Source organism: Strix uralensis, chromosome 5 (assembly GCF_047716275.1).
Source record: "Strix uralensis isolate ZFMK-TIS-50842 chromosome 5, bStrUra1, whole genome shotgun sequence".
Classification (NCBI taxonomy): domain Eukaryota; kingdom Metazoa; phylum Chordata; class Aves; order Strigiformes; family Strigidae; genus Strix; species Strix uralensis.
The window spans coordinates 25163838-25182392 of record NC_133976.1 but is presented as its reverse complement, the minus strand read 5'-3'; the positions used below and the strand labels follow the sequence as shown (position 1 = coordinate 25182392).

General features: G+C 37.5%; 1 protein-coding gene across 2 annotated transcripts in view; it reads right to left on the bottom strand.

Annotated features, from left to right (window-relative positions):
- WASL (WASP like actin nucleation promoting factor) overlaps positions 1–18555 on the bottom strand; it is a 51576-nt gene that overhangs the window by 11557 nt on the left and 21464 nt on the right. For both annotated transcript variants that reach the window (XM_074870124.1, XM_074870126.1), the window contains exons 2-6: positions 13673–13807; positions 12389–12475; positions 11754–11850; positions 6775–6798; positions 1254–1422 (exon numbers count right to left, since the gene is read on the bottom strand). In XM_074870124.1, coding sequence (XP_074726225.1) covers positions 1254–1422; positions 6775–6798; positions 11754–11850; positions 12389–12475; positions 13673–13807 — 512 coding nt within the window. The remainder of the gene's footprint in view (positions 1–1253; positions 1423–6774; positions 6799–11753; positions 11851–12388; positions 12476–13672; positions 13808–18555) is intronic.

Here is an 18555-nt window from a genome sequence, read left to right as displayed (position 1 = left end):
TGATCAGAGGTAAGACACACTAATGCAAATCATTATTTGCAATTTTGTCCGTGTATGAAGTCTGCATCAGTAGAGCCACAACAGTGACCAGCTACCAATCACTCTTCAATTTTCACTTCACTCTTCCTTCTTTTCCTGTATGTTTCAGTTTAAGCGACACTAACAGATGCAGCACTTCACTGATACCCAGATCAGAGAGAACATAGTTGATGTCTGACTTGTCTAAGCACAGTCTGGTCAGGGAAGCATTTTAGCCCATCTCTCCTTTTACTTTCTGCCCACTATTCCATTCTACACAGCAGTCTCTCAAACCACTGTGCAGTAACATTACTGTAACTGGTAACACCAGCATTACTTTTATGAAGTTTTATTCTGGGAAAGCATATCAGTGAAGTGATGCAAAATAATGGTTCAAAAGAACAACACATTCACTTGGGATGTAAACCTCGCACTGGTTTTCTAATACTTCACAGAAACTTAACTTTCCTGTAACTAACTCAAGCTCTTTAAATTCCTGTTGCTTTAGCAAATAAAATACACTTATTTTAAAAGGCAGAAGATTAAATACCAAATTATAGTTCAGTAAAACAACAGTTATTTCAGTAGTGACCAAAACCAAGTTTCACAAAAGTGAAGCTTAAAGTGATACATAACTATCCTAAAAGATTGAAGATACATAAGAAACTGTATTACAAAAAGTCCAACCTGTTCTTAAGAGGTGTATACATGCATGCTGTACTTTTATCACAAGATATGGGTACCAGCCCACATATCAGAATAAGTAAGTTTGTAAACAGAAAACCAGAGATACAAATATGGCTATGTCACTTCTGCTGTTATTACAAGTCAGGACCTGCACGTGTATTTTGCATGACAAAGCACAGATAAGCAGGCACAGTTGTAAGTATAAGTGTTAAAGAGTTGACCATTGAGGCTGAATACGAGTCTGCACTGAGCTGACTACTCCAATAAGGCATCTCTTATGCAGCTAAATTGTTTTCTAAGCTATTTTAGGGTAGCAAGTTACTTTTTGTTTACTGTTACAGTAAACTCCTCACCTGTGTAGAAGCTAACTTGCTTTTAAAACCCACAGCATGCCAGCTAGCATTCACTGTAGTTCAGGTTACACACAACAGTCACACATTCAAGTCTTGAGTATTTGCAAGTGTAATTGCCACACCCAAAAAAACCTCCCAAACCAACAAAACCCCCCACCCACCAAAAACCAGAGACAAACTCAAAAGAGTCCTTACTGGAAATTAGATGGCGTTCCAATATCTGCCTTTGTCAATCTTCTCTTTTTAGTCTTTCCTTTCTTCTTTTCTTTGGTATATGAAATATTGTTGACTTGTGGAGTATAAAATCTGTTAGTTGTAATCTCTGGGTTTTTGATATCAACAGTTGCCATTGGTAGATTTGGGCCTGTGAAGGTAAAGTACAGGATTTTTACTACTGTGTTTCAAGAAAGCCATATTTAACCTAGAAACTTTTTTAATTGAGTGGTAAAATACTGTAGCCATAGCTCTACATGCTACATGAATCCACTATCCATCTGGGTTCTGGATGTCAAATACATAGACTAAGTTACCTGCTGAAGAAAAAAAAAAATAAATGTTGCTAGAGCAGAGCAATGGCAGAAAAATTTTCTAAACTAGAATTTTTTTTTTGCAAATTTGGCAAAGAAAGTAATTTTAAACTAAGTAGTTCTGTACACAGGACACATGGAATGAGACCCATTAAGGTACAGCATAGCTACAATCCTAGACAAGATCAAAGAAGTGAGTGCCATAAACAGTAACACTCAGCACACCATGACGTTGGCAGCACAGTAAACTGATTTTAAAGGAGAGGAAACCTTTGCTTAAGCAGCCCCAAGTAGGAATGCTTTCTGCCACCGCACACAGAACCTGGACATCACAAGAACTTCAGAGGGCTGCTCTGGACACACTCCTGTCTTCAGGTATAGGACAATATCTATGGAACTATTCAGGATTTCTTATGTCTTACTCTTTGACAGATTGGCAAAATAATTGAACTCCCAGATAAGAAACAGAGCTTGAAGACTAAACAGTAGTTTTGAAGACTGACAGTAAAAACAGCACCAGAAATACAAATTAAACAGAAATTACGAATAATGTTCTCAAACCTCGTTCTTCATTATAAACGATTTTTGAATTATCACTCTAGTTATTTAAAATGCATCTGAATTATACTCATGCCAATTTTAGCATTATGTTTCTTGTGTAATAGTAGCATGTTTTCCACACAAGTCTTTTAGCTTTGACAGAGGATAACTCTTGACATAAGCAAGTGATAGTAGAATTTAAATACTAAGAGGCAATTTATGCCTCTTTCATAAATATACATATGTACATATATGTATTTTTAAAGAAACCTGCAAAGAGGATAAGTGATTTTAGTTTTGGAAGAATGAGATTAAGCAGTTAATTTAAGACCAGTTCACCCAGAAATAGTTTGAAAACATCCACTTCTTGCCTGTGAGTTACCACCCAATGGTTAGCAAATCAATTAAAATAAGCTTCATGCACCCACTGTTACTGGGCAGATGATAAAAAAGCCTAAGTAGACTTTGATAAACCTGAACCTTATTTTGACACTATTTTTTCATAACTGAATTTTGTATGGATAATTCAAAGTTCTACAAGCGTTCAGAAAGGACTTGTTAACAAGCCTTAGGTTTTACAGTCCAAAGTCCAACTCAGAAAGGAGAAGCAGACAATACAATGGATAACATAGCTGACACTTGCAGTTTAACACCTCAGTGGGAAGCACCTAGTACTGGCCAGAACAAGAAACAAGAACAGAAACACGACATTGGGCTAGACAAAACTCATCTAAAAACGTATGACAACTACCTTCCTGCAGGAGTCAAAGAACAAGATTTAAAACTGCAGGAAGAAGAGTTTCTAAAGTGTCTTCTGCTAAGCAGAAATGTTTTGATCTAGAAATGTTATAATCTAAACAACTGTCCTTTGAGAACACCAAAGCACAAACTGACCACATACAACTATGCAAAACAATTTGCATTGTTAAAGTTCCACTTAAAGTTAGCATTAAATTCACTAATCATCAAATAACATCAACCCAAAACTTAACAAGTGGAGTTAAGTAAAATCTTCAGAATTAATTGAAAATTACAGTCTTAATTTCATTAGATACAAAACCAAAACACACTGTAGGAGTTCATTTTCACTTTAACCACCTATTACATTTTCTCTATGATATCCTCTCTATTTTTACGTATTATACTGATACTTGTAGTTTCAGCAGCTGAACTGATGTTCAAAAAGCAAGACGTACTTCTGCAATGCTAGGAAGTTTGTGATACTCTTCTCATAATTCCTAACAGTGAAAATGCACCTTTCTACATGTAAAATCCTGAACTAACCATACATGGTTTTAACCATGTGAATCAGCAGCCATTTGCAAATTGAAGTTTTATTCAGATGAGCTCAAATTAAGGACTGATAGCCTGATTCCCCTTGATACTAGTAATAGTCATACAAGTGATCATAGTAAACTCTTAGAGCTGAAAATTTTTCTTACCGTCAAGTTTAGACCTTAGATGTCCACGAGAGATAAAAGAACCTTGGAAAGAATTATACTCTTCTAGAACTGCCATATTTATAATCCAGTAAAATTTTTCCCATCATAAGACATGCACCTTCCCCATCAGGTGTAGATAGCTCAACAAACGAAGATGAGAGGGGCATATAGAGCTCATCACTAGGAAGTACCTGACGGTACAGTGGCCTTAAGCATCCACTGTTATCAATATCTGTGCCATCTTCAGAAGGGGCTCCAGAAAATGCAGTGCAGATCATTCTGAAATCTTAATTTTACGAAATTATCGGTATTTTATTTAGAACCTCTCTAGGCATCTGTCCCAGACTACAGACATCCCTACAATAAATGCAGCTGTTCTAGTTAACAGCTGAAACAAAATTCTGCTGCATGGTTCTTAAAGATTCCCTCAAAACCTAATTCTCTGACAAATCCTTGTTTCATCCAGAACTTCACTAAGAGGTCAGTTCAACTATAATGACTCTTCTTTATTTGCATAGATAGACCTAGCTATTACAAATGAGTAGAACATAAATCCCAGGAAATTACAGACTAATACATTTTACATAACTGTTAACACCAATTTGATTTTAATCCTGCAATTCTAAAAAAACTCAAAAAACCCAAAAAACCACACAACCAAGCTTAAATCCACACTATTGAAAACGTCATACGAAAAGACAGAATTCTTTCTCCATGAAGCTTCAACGTATGCAGAAAATCCAGACAAACAAGACCCATTAAAACAGAATTTCCCACAGTATTTCAAGCTCGGATCATGTCAGTACAGAAGTGTCTGTTCTTGTTTTTCAGTTTTAAAGGTCATTATGCATTGATACTCAGTACAAAAAAAGCAGGTGTCCCTTTTTTTTCTCTTCCCCCATAGAATTTCACTGCATATGGAGAGTAAAACAAAAACCAGCTGATACTACAATAGTTTTTTCCCAGTTACATGCTGATAGTATATATCTGCTCTAGTCTGAATTCCAAATGCTGAAATGCAGAGGCTATAACCCATGCCCTTAGCATGTCTCACCTATGACTACAGAGGGCACAAACACAGCTAACTCTGCCAGCTGAGAAGCCACACATTACAGAATTGGGACAGAATCAGAAAAAGAAGACAGGTCATGAAAGAGTACAGGGACTCCCAGTGAAACAGTTTAATAAAAAGGAAGAGATGCTCAGAGCTTTGACTAGTGATTATAAACCTGAAACACTGGTCATAAACCTATGTATTCCACAGAACATTCAAAATAAAGGCAATGGATGCAAGTTTGGTATGCAATATTTTTCTCAGAAAAAAATCGTTGCCTGAGGATTACGGGATATTTTACAGGATTAATTATGAGAGTATTTTAAGCACAAAAGTTTTTACAGATTTAGTTTTCTTAAATCTTACTCCAATCACAGATAGCAACCTAGACAAACAAATTGTTTGTGTTACTATTGGTAACATTTACAGTAGAGACAAAGGCTAAATTTTTTGTGGTAGGTGGCACTACACAGTCACCACTGCTGTTTTAAATTCTACCTGCTCTGCAGACATTGCCATCAGGGATGTGGTGTTTAGGTGAGCAGAAGCAACTGTCACTCAAGATGCAGAACAGTTAAAACCTTCTGAAAGCTCAGAAAAGCTGGTAAGATGATCATGGATGGTATTACTATGATTGTTTAGAAACTAAACAACCCAGTCCCAGTTGAAAGAATTGATACTAAAAATGCCTGGCCTAAACTGATGATTGCCTGAACTTCCTCAAAACTGAGTGTTTACGAAAAGAGTATTTTTTGAGAAGTATTTCACATGAGGGAGGCTTTATTTGGATATAAAAGACATCAGCAGTTCCTGTAATTCAGTATTAGTTAAGGATTGGATGTTAGTACAATTTTAAGACTACCTCCTCAGGCTGTAAGGGGACCTCAGATGATCAGTTGACTATACCCTTGCTCAAGCAGCAAACTAACAGATACAGTGATATGATCTATCTGGATCACCAACAAAAATATCACAGGAAAAAACACTTTTTAACTTCAGTGTGAATTCAGAACTACAGAGACTCCAAACTTGATATTCATTGATGTACATTTTTCATTTGATTTTAGAATTAGATGGTAAAAAAATTTTGGATCAAATTGATACACAGTTTTGATTCCTTCCATCAATTTAATGAGGGCATCTCCTGAGGAACATGTATCTTCATGCCAGTGAGATGTATTCCTGAGAGGCAAATAGATTAAAATAATCCTTCATGCAAAACGTTTAATACTGACAAACATATGACGTATGACCAAAAGGCTATGTTACATGGTTAGCTGGATACGCAATTGAAATTTTATGGATGTTTTATATCTGTCATCATTATGCCTGCCTTTAGACAAATAGGCTAACTTTCAGTTTCAGCAAGGTTCTACATAGTGATCCTATATATGCATATTCTGAAGACCAAGCAGCAACTGCAAGGTACAAAGTTTTCTTCTCAGTTTAAGCTGAAGGGTCTCTGTCCTATTTACAACAAAACATGCTCCTCCAAAAGCATTCTTTATAAATTCCAGCTAAGCCACAAATCTTTCAAGCTACAACTAGACAAATGCCAAAGAACAGAAACAAAACAAATATACTAACCTCCAGAATAAGGTCTGGAGCACCTCCCTTATGGGGACAGGCTGAGAGAGTTGGGGTTGTTCAGCCTAGAGAAGGCTCCAGGGAGACCTTATAGCGGCCTTCCAGTACTTAAAGGGGGCTACAGGAAAGATGGGGAGGGACTCTTTGTCAGGGAGTGTAGTGATAGGATGAGGGGTAACAGTTTTAAACTGAAAGAGGATCGGTTTATATTAGATGTAAGAAAGAAATTCTTTATTGTGAGGGTGGTGAGGCACTGGAACAGGTTGCCCAGAGAAGCTGTGGATGCCCCCTCCCTGGCAGTGTTCAAGGCCAGGTTGGATGGGGTTTTGAGCAACGTGATCTAGTGGAAGGTGTCCCTGCCCATGGCAGGGGGGTTGGAACTGGATGATCTTTAAAGTCTCTTCCAACCCAAACCATTCTATGATTGATACAATTCTATGAGTAAGAGTTTACTGCTTTTGCCACCACATGACTATCTGGAACAAGTCCAAAACAAATCTATACAAAAACAGTAAATGAGAGCAGTAATAAAAAACAAAATGCAGTGATTCATGCAAAAAGCTTACCATTTGGTGGGTCTCGTCTTTTTTCTGTTGAAAAAGAAAAAAGAGCTATTTATTCATAGGTATCACAGAAAAAAAATCATTCTAAATGTTAGTTTCTAGCAAAGCTTTCAATGACCTTGAACTCAAACTTAAGAATCTATTAATATTCTTAAAGCCTTGTTGTTGTGCAGTTGAAAAAAAGCATTACAGAACAATAAAAACCTAATCCTAAATAATAAGCACTGATTTCAAGTGAGTAAACAGAGTAGGAGCATAAGGAAATAGCTGAACTGGTTTCAGACATTTTGACTCCAAAGTAAGGTGAAATACCCAAAAGGTAGCTGTTTTGGTACAACCTATCACAGCAAGATTTTTGAAGCGTTATGCTTTCTGATTTCCACGGAACTAGACTGTTCCTTCATTTTTCTCTGAAACATAATTAGCGCTTTTATACAGTATTGTTCTCTCACAGAACCTGAAATATATTATAGTTATTTTTGGTTTTATGCAAAGAAAAATAGGACACAGAGGGGCAAGACACTTCACCTATGTTATCCAACCAGTAACTGAACAATATGGAACAGAACTAGAATCTCCTTAGTACTAATCTGATACTCTATTCACAATGCCAAACTGTTTCACAGACCATGAAGAATTTGACTTGATGATTTAAAATGTAGTTTTAAACATTTCACACCCCAGTATTCTCCACCTATAACAGTAAATTCTTCTTTAAAGGAGATTTCCCTCACTATTAATTCCTATCCACCACAAATAACATTTGCCTACCCTGCAACCATCCTTCAAAACTGCCAGTACACAGTTACGCTATTTGTGTACCTACACACTCACTCTCAAGAATTTTGGATTTAGCAGTACCTATATGGGCAAGCAGTTTGTTATCTTACTGCACCAAAAAACATGGCTCCATAAGGAAGGCTGTACATCCCTCCCTTTCAGATCTGGAGAATCTGAAATCTAACAGGTACTCCCAAGAGTTTTGTAGCAAGAATTCATAACAGACATTTCACTCTTCAGCAAGCCCCAGAAAAACTGGTAACTTACTATATTTTTCGAGACACAGAAACATAAGGGGAAGGGGCCTCCACAGATAGTGTTGACCCTGCCATAGCAATATTTAAAAAAAATCTACAACCCTAAGTGTGCAAGGCAAGTCAGCCTCATATCCGTCAGCTAATCTTCAGGTAGGAATAAAGAAGCTGTCATGGTCATCAAAACTTCAGAGGAAGGTGACCAAAACCCCTTGAGAATGAACTGTTACTGAGCAAGCCTTCTAAAGACAAGCAGTTGTCTCTTGGCTCACAGAAGGTTAGCCTTAGGCACAAAGGTGGAGAACCTCTGCAAGGGTGCCTCAGCAAAAGGTATCAGGTCTGAGGAAGGGGGAAAAAAAATACCAACAAAACCAAAACCAACTCTTTTTTGGCCAAATACTGCACTTTCTCTTCCTAGAATATTCAGTTTAAGAAACCACTGATGTTGTACTGCCAAAAAAAAAAACCCCAACCCAAACTCAACTTTTGCAACATACTTAGTTTTATTCAAAAACTCAGAGACAGCAACGGAGAGTGCAGGACTGACTGCAAGTCATTTGGTACAGGATGAGAAGCTGGCAAAAGCAGGAGGTATTCACAGGAAGTGTTAAGTGGCCTTGTGCCAAATCATGGGAATCCATTACAATTTTCATTAGAAGAGAGTTCAAGAGAAAAGATAGCGGAAAACAAAGGAAGACATTTTAAAGACTCCCTGTAATTTTTGCTGGGTATATAAAACATTAATTTGTGGCCCAAAGAGTCCAGATCTGTTCTTCTGTTTCCCAGTGCTAAGTAGAAAATATGAACTCCTGCTCTGAAGTGCAAATGACCTGACTGGAGAGTGGTGGATTTCTCCCTGTTTGAAGATGGAGATGCCTACTGATCCAAAAGAGATCAACTTCACCAGCTGCCTATGTCCAAAAACCACAGCTCCCTTCAGTAAATATTCCTGGAAACAAGAATGATCTCTGCTGAAACTTGAATCCAATGCAGGCTGAGGACTTCAGAGATGCTTTTGTCTCCCAAGCAGCAAAAACAAAAGCTGTGACCAAAGATGACAGAAAAAAAAAATAGCTCTCCATATTAAGAATCCAGCTTGAAGCTTACGAAGTGCATTAGGAAGGGCATCAGGAGCTAAAAGCTTGTGGAGGAAAAAGGCAGCTTTGAAGAGGGCTAACAGAGCTCCCATCCATGAGCTACATGCAGTCCATAAAAATTAGTCAAGAAGCCTCCTACTTCAGAAAGGCAGTTAAGAACAAGGCTCTGTTCTACAAGTCTCTGCTCCCCTTTTATGGCTGAGTGCTAAGGATGTGGAGAGGACAGTTGTGTGTGTACACACATGAACATTTCTGAGACAAGATAATAAAAACTAACAGTACCTACATGCAAGAATACTCAAAGTGAGAATGTACTACACTGCAAGCACTGAGAAGAGAAACAGTGTTCACCCTGCTTACCGGGGGAACTATTTGGGATCAGTTTAAGAAGTAAACGGAGAGATTATTTAAGTAAGTCTACCAGAGAAATTAACCAATTATAGTAATTTCTTCCTAACCTAAGGTTAAGAATTTAATTTACTAAAAAAAAAAAAAAAATAGAATTTAGCTAGATGAAAACCATATTAAAAAGATTAATACAACACATCAATAATTCTTTCTCTGCCTTTCTCCCTCATTCTATTCTCTATTAGGTATTTTGTACATTTGCAAGCTTTTGTACATTCTCTATTTGGAGCCAAACTTTCACCTCTCTGGAATTCCAGATGCACTTACTCAGAAATTGTCTGTATACTCCAGTGCATTTCATGCCGAGTAATGAAGAGCAGAATACTGTTGCCTCTTCTTGCAGCTGTTAGACAACATTTTGTGTACTACTCTCAGCACTAAGACATAGTTTAGTGAGCCAAAACTGCTGTTCTTGATACCTTCCAACAACATAAGCTTTCCATAAGACTCCTGGAAAAGTCTCCTAGCAAGCTCTGAATGGTATAACAGGCTGTTAAGTGATCACATGGAGTACTCATTTGAGTTGAAGGCATGTCAGGTGGCATTGCTATGAAATGAAACATATTTTGGAAGGCATGGGAGTAAAAATCCCATTAAAACAGAAAAGTATCAAAACTACCAGACTATTACCTCTGTGTTTGAAAAGTTAAGATGCATTAGAAGACACACACACAATTTATATATACACATTGTAAATGATATACAACTTTTATATATCATTTATATTATATATAAATCTATGTATAAATTAATATTTTATATATGCATTTTTAGATCAGTCAATCCATAAATAAATATATAAACACCACCAGCAGATCAGCTTTGACTTGGGCAAGTGCAAAGTCTGTTATTTTAGAAGCACAATTAGATAGTCACATCAATGACAAATACAGAACTCCATCTGGTGGCTTGACTAAGGAATCTTATGATTGTTTTCAATTCTTGTTTTGCAGCTCTTAAGGAAAAAAAACCCCACAGCTTGGGAGTTTTGGTTTGGGTTTTTTTTTTTTTTAGTTACAGTTGTCTTCAAGTTGTAAGTGTTTGGGGAGATAAGTTGTTAGAAGACAATGTATGGAGTATGCTCATCCTACAACATGAGTTTGAGTACACAAACCAAGACATAACCTCAAAGACTAAACAAGAAAAACTAGAGGTGAAACTCTGTCCTGTGAACAGGAGGTCTGACTGAACCACTGTTTTCAAACAAAGCTTGCTACGGCCAGTAATGCAAACATTTCTTCCTAAGTCACCTCTGTGCTCTGTAGCACTGTTTTAGACACATAATAGAGTGAAACTTCAGGAACAGGAGATGCAAGGTGATGCAAGATTACTTTTACACAACAAGTATGAGAAACATTATTAATGCCACTTCTTAATGACCCCACTTCCCATGAAACCCTATGAACGTATTTAATTCCAAGCAGAGGGAATCTTAAAAAAGCTATTTAAGCTTCTGGAACAAATGTTCTACACCTGAGTCACCATACCTAAATGAAATCCAAGTGAATACATATAGATCATGTAGCTTCCCAAGAATACTTGCAAGGATGGCACTCCAAGATGAGGACTTCCTCCCTTTACATTAGTCTGCACTGCATTGCTAGTGCAATTCAATTCCAGAATGGACTACAAAAATGCATCCTGTAGCTTCAACAGAAGTCCACGCTACAGTTTACAGCAAGCCTGAGCACATCTGTGTATTCTCAGCCTATGATTTATATCACCTTATCCTTCATGGACATATGGCTGTCAGAGAGGCAAGTTGTTTATGGGCTCCCTGGAAAAGGACCAAGACAAGATCTGTAGGAAGTCTGAGCTCCCTTTAAAACACTGACCATGTTCCTAAGGCATCTTGCAGCTGGCAAAAAGCATACTGTGCTGCAGACTGTCCTGTGATGCTAAGGACAGTATAGGCATGTTATGTCTTCTGTTCTTGGCCTCTGCCAAGATCACTAGTTTTGAATAAAAGATATTTCTCTACTAAACACTGGACCAATGCCAAAAATCCATTCACATGAACTACTGAACATACCAGATGGTAAAATCTTTGTTACAACCCACTTGGGCTGAGTTTAAACAAATCAGTTATAAACAGCCCAAAGCTAAAAGAGGGTTTAGTCAAATGTGAAAACAGCTTACAGAAAGATTTCTAGTTTTCCCATTGACAGCTTACCGTTTTTGCTTCCTCCTGATCTGTATTTTCAAACACCACAACCCTGAAGTCTCAGCTTACAAGGAAGCTTACAGCAAGGAGCACCAAGTATTTCAGAAAAATATTATTTTTGCACAGTAGAGAAAACAAGCACGCTTTAATAACACAATTACTTCTAAAGATAAATATGGCAGTAGCGTCTCCAGTAGCTTTCAGACATAGAAGTAGCTTCCTGCCTCCCCCCAAAACAACATAAACAAGCCTGAATTTAAGATTAATTTGAATATTTACCAGATTTTCTCTGCCGTCGTCCAAGTAAATCTGTTACTGTTTTGCGGAATAGTTTAGCTTCTTCTTCATTAGCAAAATTAAGACCAACTTGACATGTCTGAAAAACATTAATATTCCCCCACCCATGACTAAGAAAATGTTTCAAAGGCTTTCTTAGGTGTCTTCTTACACCTTCTGAAGGTATAATCAGAAAAAATTATCACTGCAAATTTGGAACCAAGTCTTAGTGAAGCATTCTATCTTAGGAATGTCTGTCTACTCATCAAGTTTCTAGAGATCATGGCTAATAAATTTGAGCAAAATCTTGCAGCTGAAATCAAAGGACGGAAGATTTGTGCTTTAAGAATATATGATACTTCACAAACCTCATCTACAAGTCAAATGTAATTTCATTAAAGGGAGTTGAAAATAAAGAATTACATTTTATGCTTCTGTCCTATGGATTAAGTTTTCTAGTTGAGATACCAAAAAAATCCTTTTATAAATAAGCTTAAAAAGCTTCACAGAACACAATTAATATTGTAGTTTTATAAATAATTTGCAGAATGAAATTAAAAACCTCAGTTATATTAAAAGAAGCTACTGTTCAAATAAAAGGCATTTTAAAATAGATATTAAAAGACATTGAGACTCACATCTCCAGCAAAGGTATGAAAATATCCTCTAGGACTATTATATACAAAGTTATTGTACAGCTCCTGCTCCCACAATAATTTCCCATCCTGAAAAGAAGAAAAAAATATTTTTAAAAACTTAGACGAATTGCAGAGTTTAACTTAAGAGTTGGAAGCTGCACGGTGTTAAGCATCTACCCCGCTATTAACCCAACGAATGAACTCAAAGTCAAAAATATACTGGAACTTGGTGAAGACTATTCCATCAAGTCACTGTGTTCTGTTCAAATTCTTGGTTGTTTTCAAAAAACATCCTTTGAGTTCTACAATCCTGCAATAGTGATATTGGGAGCAGCAACAGTGACCAGTGATAGGAATACAGTGATAACAGCAACAGCAATAAAGTAGACTTCCAGTCTCCTGTTACTATCTCAGGCTTGACTTGAAAACAGTAAACTTAAAAAGAGAACAAAAAAATCTCACTTTTTTTAATAAGTTTTATATATTTAAATGGCATTACAGTTCAGCACCCAAGGAACAGGTTTCTCACCAAGTCTAATAGTCAAGTGACCAAATTACAAAGTCAAATTCAAGTGCCAACTGGCAACTCTGGACAAATCTGAGAGACTACAAGCACTGACCACTGACAGATAATGAGTTGTTCCTGGCTACAGAGATAATGGGAAGCCTTCCAAAGTCTCAACAAAGTCAGTAGGACTTACACTTCTCAGTATCATTTTTGTAATGAAAACACATCTTGGACACTTCATTTCTTAGTTCCCACTGTTTTGAGTGAAGTATTAGAACAGGAGAAAGATCTTCAGGATGAATGTATATATTGTGGAGGGGAAAATAAAACCTTGTTTCTCCTGCAGTTTTCACATGCACCAAAACACTAATCAAAAAGATTGTTTCCACCCATACAGAAGATGGCATCTATTTTGTGAATATCATCCAAAGTAGTGACATCCACTAGAATTTTGTCAGCTATCCGTATCAGTGACACTATACTAACTTTTCAATAGTTTGACTAATCAGATCTGTAGAAGACAGTTTCTGTGAGCTGTAAGAAAATTTTATCTGATATTTATTTCATCCACAAAAGCTGACATCTATGAAATAATTTAGAATACCTGAGAAAGTCACACTTGCCTATTAATAAGCACTGTAATTGCACTGCTTAAAGCACAACCATTTACTTGAGAATTTCTACGAGTTGAGGCTACGACAACCTACACGTTCAATTCAAGATGCAGAACGAATACAACCAAGCTTAAAGAGCAAAAAAGAACAAGAGATGCTTACCTTAATGTCAAATATTCTGATAAAATATGACCTCTGCGGATTGTCCTTTACAAGGCAAGCTACACCACAGCATTTCTTTGACCACATGGCATTGCGATCTGCTGCATATATTTGAACAACTGCCGAAGACATAGTCTAAAAAGAAAAGGTAGCTATTACTTTTAATGTAAAAATCACAAATTCTACATTTCATCTTTTATCAAAGCATCTCTTAATTTTGTTCATTGTTCTAGGCAGCAATTTTGATAATTCCCAGGTGGTAACACAGTAAAGTTCAAATGACCCCAGATCACTTTGACGCAAGATTTAGACAGCTTAAGAATCCAATTGAACTTTTTGTTCTTGCTCATAAAATCAGCAAAGAGACTTTGCCTGTAAGAGGCAGACCAGTAACTATAGTGGTCACACAGAGAAGCCCTACGGTGCAACTAAATTTCTTTCTATTCAGTACTTCAAACTGGATAGAAAAGTAATACTCAGGCTAGAACTGTAAATTACACAGTGCCTGGAAACACTCCCAGGTACTGGAACACAACTGTCTACATTGCTTAATTGTTCAAATGGTCTCTGGCATAATTTTAGCTGATGCCAACTAACAAACTCCTAAAATTCTTGGGCATCATTTGAGAATTCACATGAGCTAGGCTCATTCCCAGCTGGCAATTTGAAATCATCCTGTTTTCAAATTGAGAGATTTTAATAAGAGATGAAGATTATTCCACACCAGATTGCTTCAGTCACCGGGAACGTTCCTCAGCATGTTTTCTAGTATACATGTGTCCTACCTTAAGAGTCCTATGAACAAATGAAAATTGGAGCCTTTGAAGAATATTTATTTAGCAGTCAAGTCATAAGGACATAAAGCTTAAAGGCTCTGTGATGGGACAGACCAGAGGCTATCTATCCCAGGATCTACTGCCCAACAGCACCAGATGCCTAGGTAAGGATACAATAGTACACCGTTACACCATGGGAGTATAACCCCAGCAAATGGCAGGTTGGAGCTCGAAGCTCCCCTGAGCCAGCATATGCGTTTTACAGCACATGTTGGATTTTTCCTTTGTGAATTTATCTAATCGCTCCAGACCCATGTGAACTTCTGGGCATCACAACACGGGGCAGGATTGTATTTCATGGTTCACTTATGCACTGTTTGAATAGTTAGAAACTTTTATCTAAAAGTTTGCCACCTGCTAGTTTCAGTTGACTGTCCCTCCTTGTTCTTAACACTAGAAGATGGTGCTAATGGTTTCATAGTTGCCTCAACATGTTGCACATGCTTTTACAGATAATTGTCACACTTCTGTGCCCTGTTAAGTTCTCTACCATTTAGGAAGTGATACTAGTTTTAAGTCATTCTTGTACCAAGAAAAAAAAATGTATAGTTTTACACTTTAATTAGCCTTGTCACTCTTGTATGGATCTTACCTAGACCTACTATATCCTTCTTTGACTGGGGATGAGACTTATGTTGTATTAATCCAGTCTGTTAGTCTTTTGAACATAGGGTCACAAAAATACTGTTTTCTGGTTTTGTTCTCTATTTCTTCCCTGTAAGTCAAAGAGTTTTATTTCCTTTTTCACTATGGAACATTAAGCAGATGTTCTCACAGATCTGTTACAGTTCCAAGACCATTCTGGAGGGATCATATCTAGTCTGAGTAATGGGCTCCATACTATGTCTTCCCCACCTGCTCTACAATCATCACTTTGCCTTCATCAGCACTGACTACTTGCCAAAACAGCTGACATCTAGAATGCAGGCATGTCTTGTTACACTGTAAGATTATCTACTAAACATCAGTATCACCCATGTCACACTTTTCAACTGGTTTAAAATAACCAAAAGAATAACTGAAGTTTCATGAGATATTTTTATCAAAAAAACTTCCAATTTTCTTAAAATAGAGTCAAAGTAATATAGCCAGACTGACAGCTACTCCTTGGGGGAGCTTTAACCTTTGCCCAAGAACTATGATGTAACTTTCACAAGTCAAGATGTAATTCTGTTCCTCTTTGCAACCACCTCTTCAGAAGTTGTCAGGCTGACTACTAATCTGTCTGGTAACCTACAGAAAAAGTTAGTGCATGATTGATTGATGAAGAGAAAGCTTTGCAGTTGCCTCCTCAAATGCTCTACAACTAACTGTAGAGTAAAATTTCTGTTCCTATAACCTTCAGAGTAATATGAATAATTTAATCATAACTGGACTTGTCAGATGAGTAAAAAGGGACCCTTGAATTAACCATACTACCACAATGAAACAGTTCGCCAACATTAAGTTGCAGGTATAAGAGATGCCATTTTTCCCCTTATGTTGCAATACGCAAAGATTTCACTTTGGGCACAACTGGCCAGATTTTGTTCAAAACTTCTGCTAACAGTCTTTTCTCCAATATCATCTCACTATTAAACTGATAATCTTGTAGATATAAGATAATAAAAAGGAGCACAGGTGGGCCATTCTACAGTTGTAACGAAGGCATTACATCCCATCACGGCAACTATCCTGTCTGTGCAAGAAGCCTTCTCAACCCTCCAAATCAAGCCCAGCTCCACTAACATCTCCCCACCAGGACTACCCACAGAAATGTGTGGTCTTGGCAGGAATTATGCAACTTAAGTTCAAGGCATGGAAGACAGTGATCTGTGTCAAGAAAGGGCTCCCTATGCGTTGCTTCCTATGGTATCCAGCAGCAAAAGCACCAACTGAATTATCTGGGTAAACCAGTAACTGTTGTAATTTGATGATGATTGCGTATAAAACCTTGAACCAGCACATACCCCATGAGTAGGCAGAATAATATTACGCAAAGAGAGTGTGTCCTCATTCTGCATAACCATAATGGATTTAATGTACACTTGGATACCCTATGAGTAGAGCTTAATTTACAAGCTAGAGAACAATTTCACTGAATCTAAAGTAGGTGCTGTTTTGAGGCCTACCAAGCTTAGAGTTCAATTACATTTTAACTTATTCATTAGCACTGTGCAAATTCCTAGTGTTGACAGACTGCAATGAAGCTTTCACATGTTAGAACATGTAATTGTAAGTTCCACTATCACACCACTGTAATTTTTTTTAGTAGAGGGACAATGCAGAAAAAAAATACAAGGTGTATTTTTTGGGGGAGAAGGACGATAAAATCCAACTCCTTTTACTTCAGCCACTGTTCATTTTCATCATGCAGAGCAGTGGTGCCATACTTTAAATATTTTTGCCACCTGTACATCATAATCATCCACAGACTTTGGAAACTTAAAAACATCAGCTAAATTTAAAACTTGTGAAAATATATGAACCATAAACTTAATCTACATCATTATGAATCCTAGCCACATGAATTCAACTTTTTTTTTAAAAAATCAACTTTAATTGCAGAATTGTAACATCTGATAACATTTACACAAATATCATAATTTGAGTATTCTACTGCATTTTCTGAATGAGCATTTATTCATTTATAGATGAATATCAAATCCCTTCAGTTCCCTTTATTTTTTCCACAGTCAACCCCCGGCTAGAGGACATGCCATTCATTCCAGAGAGTTGTCACACCCCTCAAGCTGATTAGCTATGAAGCAATAAGCCTGGTGTTGTCAGCTATACACAGGCTGCCTCACTGGCAGAGCTGGTCCCATCCTTGGACACACATACTGCAGGATATGTGGTATCAACACAAGGTTTAGGAAAACACCTTCTGCCTGCAAAAGGTAGCCACAAGTAGTCATCACACATTTGTAGAATGTGATCACAGCAGTCACTGATAGTTTCCAACTGGGCAGCAGATATCTGTGTACTTTGATCAGCTTTTGGTGTGAACATTTGCAGCAGTAGCCTGTCAAGTTAATGACTTGCTGTAGCTCAGTGTTTCTCAAAACCAGTAAAGCACGCCAACACAGACAGTGGAACATCTCATTACAAGAAAGAGCCATCACACCAGACTGATTGTGGTTGACATGGATTGTAAAAAGCTAAGAAATTACAGGAGACTACAGACATTAACACAGTGGACCAAAAGTCACAACAAAGAGCAGCAGCAAGATTAGGGCTGTAAGAGGATGTTCAGCCACCTCAGCATACACCAGAACAGAAAGCATTTCGAGACCCATTGGGATGGTTTTTGTAGCGCTCACGTACAGCTGACAACTGCTTGTGGTTCAAAGATCAAAGACTCATAAAAATAACCTTGGTTATTGAGGATGCGACCTCTGTAAGTCTTCCAGGCCAACCTCCTGCACACAGCAAGGGTAATTAAAAGCCTTGAATTCAAGTTGCTCAAGGTCCTGTCCAGCTAAGTTTAAAGGCTCCAAATCACCTCTGGCAAACCTGTTCCAGTGCTTAATCACTCCAATTTTAGTGCCTGTAAAAACGCAACTAACTTTAATGTATTCCACTAATGGTTCAGTATTGTTATGTGTTACGTGTTGACAGTACTACTGAAGACACGCTAGCAGTGATTTTCAGTCTTTTTCCAATAAAGGTGCAGACCCTTTCATACACACGTCATTTAATCGCACATGACAGGTTTGCTTTTCTCAGCTATCCTTCCCAGCCCCTGGAAGTATCTTACAAATAAAACAGGAGAAAAAAAGACCCTGCCCTGTAATGTAAGAATACAAGTAGTAGCAGTTGTTTCCAAGAAGAGTAGCCTCTTGAAAGAAAACATGCTGATACAATGCCTGTAGCTTCATCATGAAGTCAGCCTGAAGACTTTTGGCCTGCAAGTCACAGTGAACACAATTAGCTACTGTCAGATTTCTGCGAAGAAAAGCTATGGTGAATAGTTGTGTGCAATCCAAACCCAGTAAGAACCAAAATCAGTATTTCCATTATCTTTTCCTTAAAGTACACGTCTGGAAAAGTCATCCTGATCAATAC